Source organism: Cupressus sempervirens, chromosome 10, assembly GCF_028749045.1.
Source record: "Cupressus sempervirens isolate cs-2001-9-10 chromosome 10, ASM2874904v1, whole genome shotgun sequence".
Lineage (NCBI taxonomy): Eukaryota > Viridiplantae > Streptophyta > Pinopsida > Cupressales > Cupressaceae > Cupressus > Cupressus sempervirens.
In genome coordinates this window covers 160,900,955-160,913,164 of record NC_143127.1, presented here as the reverse complement: position 1 = coordinate 160,913,164, position 12,210 = coordinate 160,900,955, and the positions used below count along the sequence as shown (strand labels likewise).

The window sequence follows — 12,210 nt, the reverse complement described above, 5'->3', positions numbered from 1 at the left end:
TCCAGTTAACATCATCCACACTCTGGTTATTGATCATATCGACAACAATCTGAGAATTTGATTCACACAACATCTTCCTCCAACCTAAAGAGCATCCCCGTTCAATAGCAATCTTAATGGCCAGGGCCTCCATCAGGTTATTGGAATGAATTCCTTCAAAAACAGAGAACAGAAAAATAACATTACCATCTTTATCTCTTCCAATCTCCCCCCACACCTGCTTGCCTAGGAATACCACGGGAAGATCCATCAGTATTAATTTTAAGGATGTCTATTGGCGGCGGTCTCCATTTCCCCACCCTACAAACCTTTCTCTTGAGAGGCTGAGATCTCTTACCGCTAGTGCCTTCCGATCCTTTGTCCACTAGTCCCAAATTCTTGACAATACTGTAGTCCCCAAGGTCCACAGGTTTAGTCATATCACACTTAGCATAGATAGTTTCCTAGAGTTTGCTCATAATCCTCTGCCACAGATTAGTGACTCCCAAACTAGAATTACAGAAAATCCTGCAATTACGTTCCAGCCAAAGATTCCAAAGAATAAGAGTAGGTCCAACAACCCAAGCCACTTGGAGGAACGTTGTTTTTGCCAGAGGTCTGCCAAGGCTATCCCAAAATTCAATAAGAGACTTAGCATGAATGCACACATGACACCACGCCTCCCACCGCTTATGCTAGATTTCTCTAGAGAGAGGACATAAGAAGAATAAGTGAGAAACACTCTCTCCATTCAGCCTATAGGGGGAACAGAAAGAAGGGCCTTGGAACCCTCTTCTTTGAAGGTTATCCCAAGTAAGACATTTCTTCTGAGCAACCAGCCATAAGAAAAAATTACACTTCGGCCAAGAGAATTTATTCCAAACATTCTTCCACCAGGGAACTTCAATTATTCCATGACATTGATTATCCAGCCAAGCATAACCTTGGGCCACACTGAACTTGCCTTTAGGACTTGGACTCCAAGCAAGGCTATCCTTGTCCTTAGAGGAGTTGCACAACCTATCAGAAAGGAGACTAGCCAAATCAGCCCGAATCTCCAAGGAACCTCCCAAAGGCCACTCACTTGGGTCCTTCCAACAAACCACATCCACCGATCCACACTGTTTGATAGTCTTGAAGTGAGTCACTTTGGTCCATCTTGCTGCAGTGAAAATCTGACCAAGAGCCTGAAAGTGAGGGTAACTGGAAAGAATGGGAGGATGGCCATCCCAAGAATCTTGCCAAAATAGTGCACTCGAGCCCTCATTACATATCTAAAAAAGTCCTTCCTTGATAACAGGAGCTCCCTTTTTAAGAGTATCCCAAATAAAGGAACCCTTTCCATCCAGAGCCAATCTAGGAATATCCTGATACTCCACTCCCGGAAAGTATTTTTGGGCCAGAATCTTAGCCCAATCCCAATCCTGATTATTACACCACCTTCAGTATAACTTAGCAGCTAAAGCCTTGACACCAAGAACCATACATTTAAGGCCCAAAGCCCTAGCAAACTTTGGCAAGCAAACCGTGTCCCAATTGACTAAACTCCACTTAGAAGATAGAAGATTACCTGACCAAAGGAATTGTCGAGACAGAGCATCAAATTCTTTCATAACCCCAATGGGAGGAGCTTGCACAAGACACCTGTAAATGGGAAGAGCCTGAATCACTGTCTTGAGAAGGATAACTCTCCTGGCGGAAGAGAGCCACCAATGAGTCCAGTGGCTCACCCTACTATGAAATTTGTCCAAAAGACCTTGCCAATACTCCTTTAGTTGAGTCCCCAGAGCTAAGGGGACTCCAAGATAAATCAAAGGAAGAGAGCCAATTTGAAACCTGAGAATCTTGGCAATCCTAAGCTAGATCGACTATGGAGTCTTAAAGAAAAAAATGGATGACTTACCTTCATTAATTTTCTGCCCAAAAGCTTTCAAATAAGTGTCTAAAATAATTCTGAAATTTCTAGCCTCATTTATGATAGTCAAGCCCATCAGTCCAATATCATCCACAAATTGGAGGTGCGTGTACGCGGGAATATTATTGTTTCTCTTCCACCCATGGACAAGTCCTTGCTTGGCTTGAAATTTTATAAATCTTCCTAAGCCCTCTGCCATAATAATAAAGAGATATGGAGAGAGAGGATCTCCCTGTTGAAGTCTCGAGAAGCAGAGAAAAGCTCAATAGGTTCTCCATTAATAAGAACCGAAAAGGATGGGGAAGTCACACCTGAGAATCCAATCAACCCATTCCATATCAAATCCGAAAGTTAGAAGCACACGCTGCAAGAACTCCCAGCTAACCTGGTCATATGCTTTTGCTAAATCTAGCTTAATAAACATAGCCTTTTCCTTAGATGTGGCCATAGAGTGGATGGTCTTTGAAGCAATAACCACCCCATCAAGAATCTGTTTGCCACCAACAAAGCCTCTCTATTCCTTGGATATCAAAGTAGCCAAATAAGGCTTGAGCCTTTCAGCAATCAATTTGGTGATAATTTTGTAAGTGACATTGCATAAAGCAATAGTTTTGAACTGATCCAAACTGTTCGCCCCATCAATCTTGAGAATGAGAGCTAGGAAGGTAGCATTCAAAGACTTGAGCATTTGTTTGTTCTGATGTAACTTCTGGACCACCTCAAGAAGATCAAATTTAATAATCTCCCAAAATCCTTGGAAAAATTCAATGGGAAAACCATCCGGGCCTGGAGTTTTACCTTTCTTTATACCAAAGACCACCTTCTCTAGCTCTTCAAGCAAAATAGGCCTTAACAAATTCCTGTTCATATTGCTAGAAACAAGTTGGGGAATACACTCTAAAATAGTCCTTGTCTCCACTATTGAACAAGGTTCCTCCTTAGAGAAGAGTTGGGAAAAGTGTCTAATGGCCTCTAGAGAAATCACCTCTTTGGAGGAGAGTCGATCTCCAAAAGCAAAAACAAGAGAAGAGATAGAATTACCAGACTTGCGAGCTTTAACTGTGTTATGAAAGAAAGCAGTGTTTCTGTCTCCCTCCTGCAGCCAATCCACACGAGACTGTGTTTCCAAAAGATTTCTTCCCGAAGCTCCCATTCCTCTGACACCCTTAGAGCCGAGGATTCTGCAGAAATTAAATCCAGAGTCATTCCTTGGTTCCTTATCTGACGAGTGACACTGTCCAACCTAGCCTAGGCCGCCCTCAATTGACCTTGAAGATTCCCAAAGCACTGTTTGTTCCACTTTTTAAGCTTGAATTTCACATGCTGAAGCCTCTTCTCAAAGGAGTACATGGAGGTACCATGAGGGGGCCTACCCTCATGCCACCAGGCTATCATAAGATCATGCAGAGAAGGCTCCCTCAACCACATCAGCTGAAACTTGAAAGAGGGATTTTTAGAAGCCTTAAAAGGAATGACAGAAAGCTTAATAGGCCAGTGGTCAGATCCTCTCCAATCAAGAACTTCTGATTCGATAGACCATCTGATATCGATCCAAAAACAAGAAACAAGGAACCTACTTAGCCTTTGCGAGATGGCCTCCGTCTCACTCCTCTTGTTATTCCAGGTGAAAGTACTAGAGCCAGGTTTAACATACACGAGGTTCAAAGAGCCAATATTATCTCTAAGCATACTTGAAGAAGGGCCCAATCAAGCACTCCCACCTCTCTTTTCCTCTAAATTGGTAACAGTATTAAAGTCTTCAGCCACAATCCAAGGGAGGAATGGAGCTAAGGAATGAACAAAGGTGATATGAGACAACATAAGAGATTTACTCGCCAAATCATTAGGAGCGTAAATATTGGAGAACATGCACTTTTCTCCCGTCTCAAAATGAGAAGCCATCAAGGTGATAGAGGACCTACTTGAAATCCACCATAGAGGAGTCACCTTCCTAGGATTCCAGAAACAGGCAAGTCCACCCGAGCAACCTTGAGCACCCACTCCTTGCTAGCTACCATGGGGCCACAACTTTGGCCCACAGCTATCCAAATCATCAATTGTAAGCTTAGTTTCTTGAATGAATACAATATTTGGAGAATGAGAATCAATCAATTTACGAACAACCTTTTGTCTAGGGATGTTGTTCAACCCCCGCACATTCCATGAGAGAATAATCATTTAGAAGAGTGCGAGAAGTGGGAATCAATGGGCTTCACAAACCCTGCCTCAACTAAAGTCTCTCGCATCATCTTAACCTTCTCCTGATCAGTCTTCCTTCTACTCATAGAAGACTTCTCTGAGAGCCCTTTTTAAAATGGTTTTTGCTGTAAGCCTAAAGAAGGTGCAACTTTAGTACCCTCTGTGATGTTTGGCGTCCCTTTCTGGCCAAGGAGCGTAGAAGCTGTGATATTTGGGGTGTCCCTAGGTTGTGATCCGCTAGGGGCATCACAATTTTCCTCCTGAGCCAATCCATCCAAAGGAATTGGTTGACCTTGTTCCTCATCTGGTACCTGGGCTAAACTCCTTGCCTCCCCCACCTATGTTCTTTGAAGAGAACCATCTCCCGAAGGCAGCTCAGCTGGTATGCCTTCCTCTTGTACTAAACTATCTAGAACATTAAAACTGTTAAAAGTGCCATCATTTTGTCTGTCCATCCAGGTCCTCTTCTTCCCTTTTACTTTATTGTGCGGCTTAACTGGGATAAAACCTTCCTTGTCTCCAGAACCCTTTGGCATAGGGGCCTTACCCTTATCCACCTTAGGCGCTGGCTCAGTAGCAGCCAATTGTTGAGAAAATTTATTTTGGGGACACTTACATTGTAAATGCCCATACTCTTGGCATATCCTGCATCTAAAAGGTAAAGTCTCATAGTCCAATTATTGAATCCATGAGGTAGGGCCCAAGCAAATTTCCATAGAATCAGGCAGTGGATTATTAAGATCAACCTCCACATGAATTCGAGCATATGAAATTACCTTTCGATTTTGAGTTTGTGTGGCTGACCCTATCGGTTTCCCAAGCAAAAGTGAGATCGAATGAAGAATATCCTCTCTCCAAAATTCCAAGGGAAGCTGTGGGAGACGAACCCACATTGGGACGATAGAGGGAATCTCCTCAGCAGAGTTGAACCTGATGTGCTTGGGTTTGATGAAGAGTCCAACCTGGTTAAAGAAGTATGGACCACCTTCAAACACCTTATTCCTATCTGTCATATTTGAAAAAATAACCATAAAATAGTTGTTGGCTGCTAGAAGAATCTCCATATCCCCTTTTGGATTCCAAATTCGGTGCGACCATGATTCCAACATAGGAAGAGAAAGACAAAGACCCAGAAACTTACAGATGAGCGCATGCTTGCCCCAGTATTCTACATCTTCTGAAATCTGCTCTGGTTGAATAACCAAAAGTGGTCGATCATCAGATCGCTCTAAACACCCATTCGTTTGCTTAATATGGACAAAACCCTTCGACGATGAAGCATTCACCCCAGAAGGGAGACTGTCAGTCTGGTACTTAGCCCCCATCCGCATCAGTATGGAGGAATCAGCAATCTCCATATCAGTGGACAAAGCTTGGGATGTAAGAATCTCCGATTGCCCCATATCAAAAACCCCAGAAAGTTCAAACTCCGATCTGAAAATTTCTATCCTTCTGGCTTCAGCAAAAAACCATGCAAACAGCCCAACAAAAGAGAGATTGCACACCCCAGGCAGCCCCAGCCGACCCCAAACTCACTACAAAACAAACCTCAAAACCCCTAAAACTCCCACACCTCCCTACAAACACAACCTGACCCCGACACAACACCACCAACCAGAGGGGCAAGGATGAACACGTCCAGTGGAGAGCAGTAGCGACACCAAGGAGTAGGCCACAGGCACGCAAGCCCTAGCCGCGCCAAATACCAGCCCACGGGAGTGAACTCAGAGTCATCGTCGCCATCATCCTCTATCATAATATTAAATTACGAATACTATTTTATTTATATTTATTTTTAAATGTTACAAGTTATAACAATATTTAGTATTCACTATATTTTACTATATTTTAATAGATTTATAATTAATAGATTTTAATAGATTTATAATATATTATATATAATATATTAATAGATTTTCTATCTTAGTTGTCGGGTTTAGACCCTGCTGCTCGGATTTGGGTCCAAGTTCGCGCTTGGGTTCGTTGCAGATCTAGGTAGGGTTCTTATTTTGGATTGTGGGTCCGTCCGGTTTTGCACCACATTGGTGTGAACTCGAGTGGACCCATAGTCCAAAATAAGGATCTTGCCTGGACTCGCAACAAACTTGGCAAAACCCGAACGAACTTGAGAAGGCCTGTAGCGAACCCAAGAGGACCCATGATGAACCTAGGAGGACCTGCGGGTTTCTCTTTTATATATATATACACTCACGAACCCACACACGAATTTAAATGGGAATTTTTAGTTTTGCTTGAACTTGAACTCCGAACTCAAGTCCGTCCCTGAACTCGAATCGGCAACTTAGATTTATAATAGTAATTTAATAAATTTATAAAGTATTAAATTTGATTTATCGTAAATTTAGATGCTTTCTAATAATAATTGCTTGTTTTTTCTATGTTCTCAAACTCTGCCTATTTCTTTAGTGTGGCTAGTGGTAGACCAAAGGAGTCTTTATGGAAACATGGGATCCCAATGTTAAAGTTTGTAGCTTCGATAGAGATCTTTATCTCTCAAAATTTGGATGTTATTATCGTTATTATTATATTCAGCTGAAAAGGAAACTTAAGTTTAATTTGTAATATTAAATGTAAATGACATGTGTCATTCTCATGCATTGAGGCATGAATATTCAAAGAGTTATTATTAGTTATAGGAGTTATTAGGAATCTCAAGAGACCTTTCAGTTATAATGTAATGAGTCTCTCCTATTGTTATATATTTGCATCAAGCAAAGGATATTGTACACTTGAACATTTCATTATCAATAAAGATATATTTTTGTTGTGCGGCTGGTTTTTCCCTTCATTCCCGAAGGGTTTTCCCAAGATATTTCTATTCTTCTTTGTTTCAATTTTGTCTCTTTCTTATTGCTGGTTATCTGCATGGATTTCTGGGCTCTAGTTTTAACATGGTATTAGAGCTAGTTGTTCAGTGCCTTCCATCTAAACTATCATGGGCAGCTACGTTTTTGTATTGTCACCATGAGATATATCAGAGTAGGATGTCATGTCTTTTCTGATTGAGTGAAAACTGGAACCTTCATTTGAATTATTGATGACTGGTTACGTTAAATTTTTAAATTTTTTTTTTTTATTGCGTCTCCCCTATCTCTGATATATCAATCTGATACATATGTGATACCAATCATTGGAGGCGGAATATGTTGGTTTGAACTGCAAAAATTTTCTTGATTGATATTTGTATAACTTTTCATCATCCCTTTCACGACGGCTTGTTTGCATGTTTCTATCAGGGCATCAGGTCATTTACTTTGCATAAATGTTCTTTGTGATGAAGTATTTGTAATGTCAACTTTTTGTCTTTGCCATTTTTTATTTGTTATGGATAATGGAGCTATCATTTTGGAGCTATATAATATTGTTTAGTTAATAAATGTGTCGGTTGGCTCTTTCTGGCATTATCGTATGTGTGGAGTGCATTTCATTTCAAATAGAGAACTCCCTGCAACTGCAACAAAACATGTTTTGCTGGTCACAACCTTCGTCGCCGAGTTTTTGTTAAGAGAAGGGCACGAAAGGCCTTTGACGTTTCTCAAATACAATAGAGATGGGGATTTGTTCTCTTGCGCGAAGGATTATACGCCAACTGTCTAGTATGCTCACAATGGCGAACGCCTGGGGATGTATCAGGGTCACAATGGTACAATTTGGTGCTGCGATGTCTCAAGGGATTCTACACATTAGTGTTCTTTCTTGCCAGTGATTGCGTGAGGAACCGTGCCAGGCATTCTAGACTTTCATTAGCGGTAGTTCGGTCTGATATTCGTGTGTGGTGTTGTAGCCTTTGTCTAGAAGGCACTTTTATCTCCATACTCCCTGGCTCGATCAAATCTGGGAGATTGAAGGTGTTTTGTGTGTTCAGTAAATCAAAAAGGGAAATTTTTTATTATCATTGTCGTGGATGTCGTGTGACTAGAGGAATTTCATTTGTTAGACAAAGATATCATGGGCTCCACGGTTTGGTCTTTCAAAGACTCGTCCTCATAATTTTTTTTTTTGTATCATGTTTATGATAGACAGTCACATTTTGGATGGTAAGAGCTCTTTCCTATTTTTAAGTGAATCTTTCATGAGCTGAGAGATAGCTTTCTTTTTTTTTTAATAGGTATAAGGTTGTCTCATAGTGGCTCCTACCACTTCATAATTTACATGGAAATGAGTATTATTATCATTGATCATGGAATATTGATTCAGTGAGTTAAAGAAGATTATGATACATCATACAATTATTATGAGTAAAAGTGTTTTATTTTGGAAAAGCATTTAAATTTATGAATTTTTAAAGTTCTCTCTTTTTGTTGCAGGATGCAACAAGATAAGGATTATAAATCCACAGGGAGATATTGAGCCTGAGATTTTAGCTTCAAAGGGAGGCTTCATAATTAAGGGGGAGTACTTATGGAATCCCCATCACTCTCATAGATGCTTGTGATGCTTGTGGTATTTGAGACTTAAATGGAATCAAGTCTTAGTTTGTTATACCTATTTCTATTCTTGTGTGAATAAATGAGATTGTAAGATTAGCTATGATAACTCTTTCACTATGTGATAGTGAACATCGTGTTGAGAGAGTCCATGATGTCATCACGATGAGAGATTTTGTGATGGGAGTTGGATGTCATGTTAAGAGATTCCATGATAGTTCACGTTGAGAGAGTTCGTGAACAAAGGCTTAGCTGTGAGTCTTGCAAATCATTTAATGTTGAGTGATTCCATGAATATGATTGATTGTTACAGGTTTTCATGTTGAGTGATTCCATGAATATGATTGATTGTTACAGGTTTTCATGTTGAGTGATTCCATGAATATGATTGATTGTTTCATGTTTTCATCGGATATATGGGATGAGAATTTATCAGTGACATTTTTTTGGTTGCAGCTTTATATGAGTGTCCAGCTAAAGATCTCTCTTTTGCTAAGAGGGAGTGTTAAAGTTTGTAGCTTCGATAGAGATCTTTATCTCTCAAAATCTGGATGTTATTATCGTTATTATTATCTTCAACTAAAAAGGACACTTAAGTTTAATTTGTAATATTAAATGTAAATCTCTTGCATTGAGGCATGAATATTCGAAGAGTTATTATTAATTATAGGAGTTATAGGAATCTCAAGAGACCTTTCAGTTATAATGGAATAAGTCTCTCCTATTGTTATATATTTGCATCAAGCAAAGGATATTATACATTTGAACATTTCATTATCAATAAAGATATATTTTTGTTGTGTGGCTGGGTTTTTCTCTTCATTTTTGAAGGATTTTCCCAAGATATTTTTGTTGTTCTTTGTTTCAGTTTTGTCTCTTTCTTATTGCTGGTTATTTGCATGGATTTCTGGGCTCTAGTTTTAACACCCAGGAGCAAACAAAGCAGATATCAAGTATTCATTGCTGCAAATGCATGACTTTTGATGTAAGTTGATTGAAATATCATCTTGCAAAGATTCTATGCAATGATATTACACTGTGTGACAAGTGTCCAAAAGAGGCTAAAATAGAGGCTCTAACACACCTTCAAAAATATGCACAAAATAAGGCAGCAAAAAAGAGGATATTCGAGGCCATGGCAGCTCCAATGGAGACTTTTAGTTCTATAGGATCACTAACAGATGGAGAGGCTTCTTCTATTAGGCCTTGGATATCAAGATCGAGAAGTGTTGGTGGATCTTAATTGGACTTTGGGTTCCACGTAACACTCCAAGTGCTCAACCCAACTTGCTAGGCACAATATGGAACAAAGAGATGCATGAGAAGACAGTTGGCAATTACAAAGATTTTGGATTTGCAATGACATTCCCTTTAATGCTTTATGTAGTCCGTATTGGGATCAGATGGTAACTTCAATTTTTTTGTCTGGTAAGGTTCAAACCCCTAATTTTTATGAGTTTAGTGGGCTGTTGTTAGACAGCGAGGTAAGAAACATTCATCAACTTGTGGAAGAGCAAAGAAAAGTTTGGGAACAAAAAGGTTGCACTATTATATCTTATGGGTGGACAGATGGTAGGATTAGGACACTCATCAACTTTATAGTTGCTTTAGGGGGCTAGTTGGTATTTTTAAAATCAGTTGATGCCTCTAATTAAGTAAAAAATGCAAAAAAATTGTGCAACATGTCGGATGAGGTGGTAATAGAAGTGGGAGTGGCTAATATCATCCAGATTGTGATTGATAATGCAGTTGCGTGTGTGGCAGCTGGTAGATTTTTGATGGAGAGGCATCCCACATTATTTTGGAGCCATTGTGCTGCCCATTGTCTTGACTTGCTTCTTGAGGATCTAGGGAAACAAAATTGGGTGGAGAAGGTGGTTGAAGATGGAAGGAATATTGCGAAGTACATCTACATTCATACATGGATCTTGAGTCTTATGAGAGAGCACACTAGTGGTAAAAATCTTGTACGAGCAGGGGTCATGCGCTTTGCTACTAATTTTCTAAACTGGCAAAGCATATCTGAGAGATTATTATACTTGAGGCGCGTGTTTCTAGATAAGAAATGGTTAGAGAGTCCTTATGCCAATAATCTTGAAGCAGAGACGATTGTGAGGATCGTGTTTGATGCTAGCTTTGAAATACTAATGGAGGAGATCCTAAAAGTAAGTATTCAAGTCTTCATTGATGATTTAGTATGTAATTTGAAATATTTGCATTGGCTGATTTTTGTATAATTTTTTATGTCTAGGTGTTAGAACTGTTGATGAAGGTTCTACAAATTGTGGATGGGGATAAAAACGCCATGGGGTTTTTATATGAGGCTATGGATAGGGCCAAAGAGGCCATTCGATACTCATATAATTCAAATGAGACCAAATATAGACGCATATGGAACATCATTGATTTGTAGGTGGAATCGACAACTCCAACATATTCATGCAGTTTCCTACTACTTGAACCCAAAGTTCTATTTCTCCAACACTTTTAGAGCAGATGCAGAGGTTCAAATTGGCTTGGACACATGCATTCGAAGATTGGTTGCTGATTTGGACCTTTGAGACCTAATACTTGATGAGTTGCAGAGCTACAAGAGGGCCCATTGTTTTCTTCTCTTGATTGCAAACGTAGGAGATGCACCTTGCAGCCAGGTAAAAAAGAACATGTGTTTAGTATTATTATACCATTTGTTTCAGTCATAAGTTTATTGGAAGTTTTACCACAGGATAAATGGTTTATTTTAATCCTTGCAGCTTTATGGTGAGAAGATTATGGTGCCACAACGCTTAATCTTCAAAGCTTGCCATCTGAATTTTATTGCAGCCTTGTAGTGCTTCTGGCTGCAGAGAAACTAGAGTACTTTTCAAAACATACACACAAAGAAATGTAATAAGTTGACTCAAAAGTGCTTGAATGACCGTGTTTATGCGAACTACAACCTTCGCTTGCACAAGAAGGTGGAAGGGCAAGCTTCATATGCAGCACTTGACCTAGATGACATTGATCCATATTCAACATATTGGATTGCTCCTCCTGATGGTGAGGATGCACATTAGGGAGATCCTTTATTGATAGAGGAGTAGCTAGCCGAGTTTGAGATGGAGGCAGATGATTCTGATGCGGATATGGCAGCACATGAGGAGGAACATGAGCTTGGTCATCTATAGAGGCTTTTGTCAAGCTTGAGGCACCTATTTAGGCACCTGTTGAGGATGTTGCTACAACAACTACTTCAACACCACCCTCCCAGCAGCAGTGATCTCTTTTGAGCTTCACTCGTAGACACAATTTATGATTGCTAGTTTTGGTTTTTATTGATACTGTAACTTGAACTTATGTATTCAGAAGTTGCAGTTCCATCATCATGGAGTTTGACTTCTATATGTTTTGAACTTATTTATATTTAGATGTTGTACTACTTGTTTTTTTGGTATATGATTCTATCACTATGTTAATCTACTAAGTTTTAGTTGCTGTGAATTACTGTTTAACTTGAAACTTTGATCAATATATGGTGGATATCTCAAATCATTATATGTTTTACAAATTTGGTGTGTATGTATGCGTATTTAAGAATATTTTAAGAAATTGTATATTTTCAAATGTTCGATACAAGTGCTGATTTTTTTGCCGAGTTTTTGTTGATTCTGAGATTTTCAGTTCTTTTGG

At 39.5% G+C, this 12,210-nt stretch overlaps 1 protein-coding gene and 1 long non-coding RNA gene across 13 annotated transcripts in view; both read left to right on the top strand.

Moving 5' to 3' along the window:
* LOC149533088 (uncharacterized) overlaps nt 1–12,210 on the top strand; it is a 68,315-nt gene that overhangs the window by 47,229 nt on the left and 8,876 nt on the right. The window lies entirely within an intron of this gene.
* Nucleotides 8,450–11,974, top strand: LOC149533089 (uncharacterized). 2 transcript variants are annotated; one of them, XR_016357115.1, is made up of 3 exons: nt 8,450–10,706; nt 10,793–11,192; nt 11,295–11,974. XR_016357115.1 is itself a non-coding variant. In XM_089804914.1 (2 exons), the coding sequence occupies exons 1-2, from the start codon at nt 10,224–10,226 to the stop codon at nt 10,952–10,954; spliced, it is 645 nt and encodes a 214-aa protein (XP_089661040.1). In that variant the 5' UTR covers nt 8,450–10,223; the 3' UTR covers nt 10,955–11,974. The 2 variants fall into 2 exon arrangements, 1 of the variants encoding a protein (XP_089661040.1); XM_089804914.1 differs by having other exon boundaries at nt 10,793–11,974.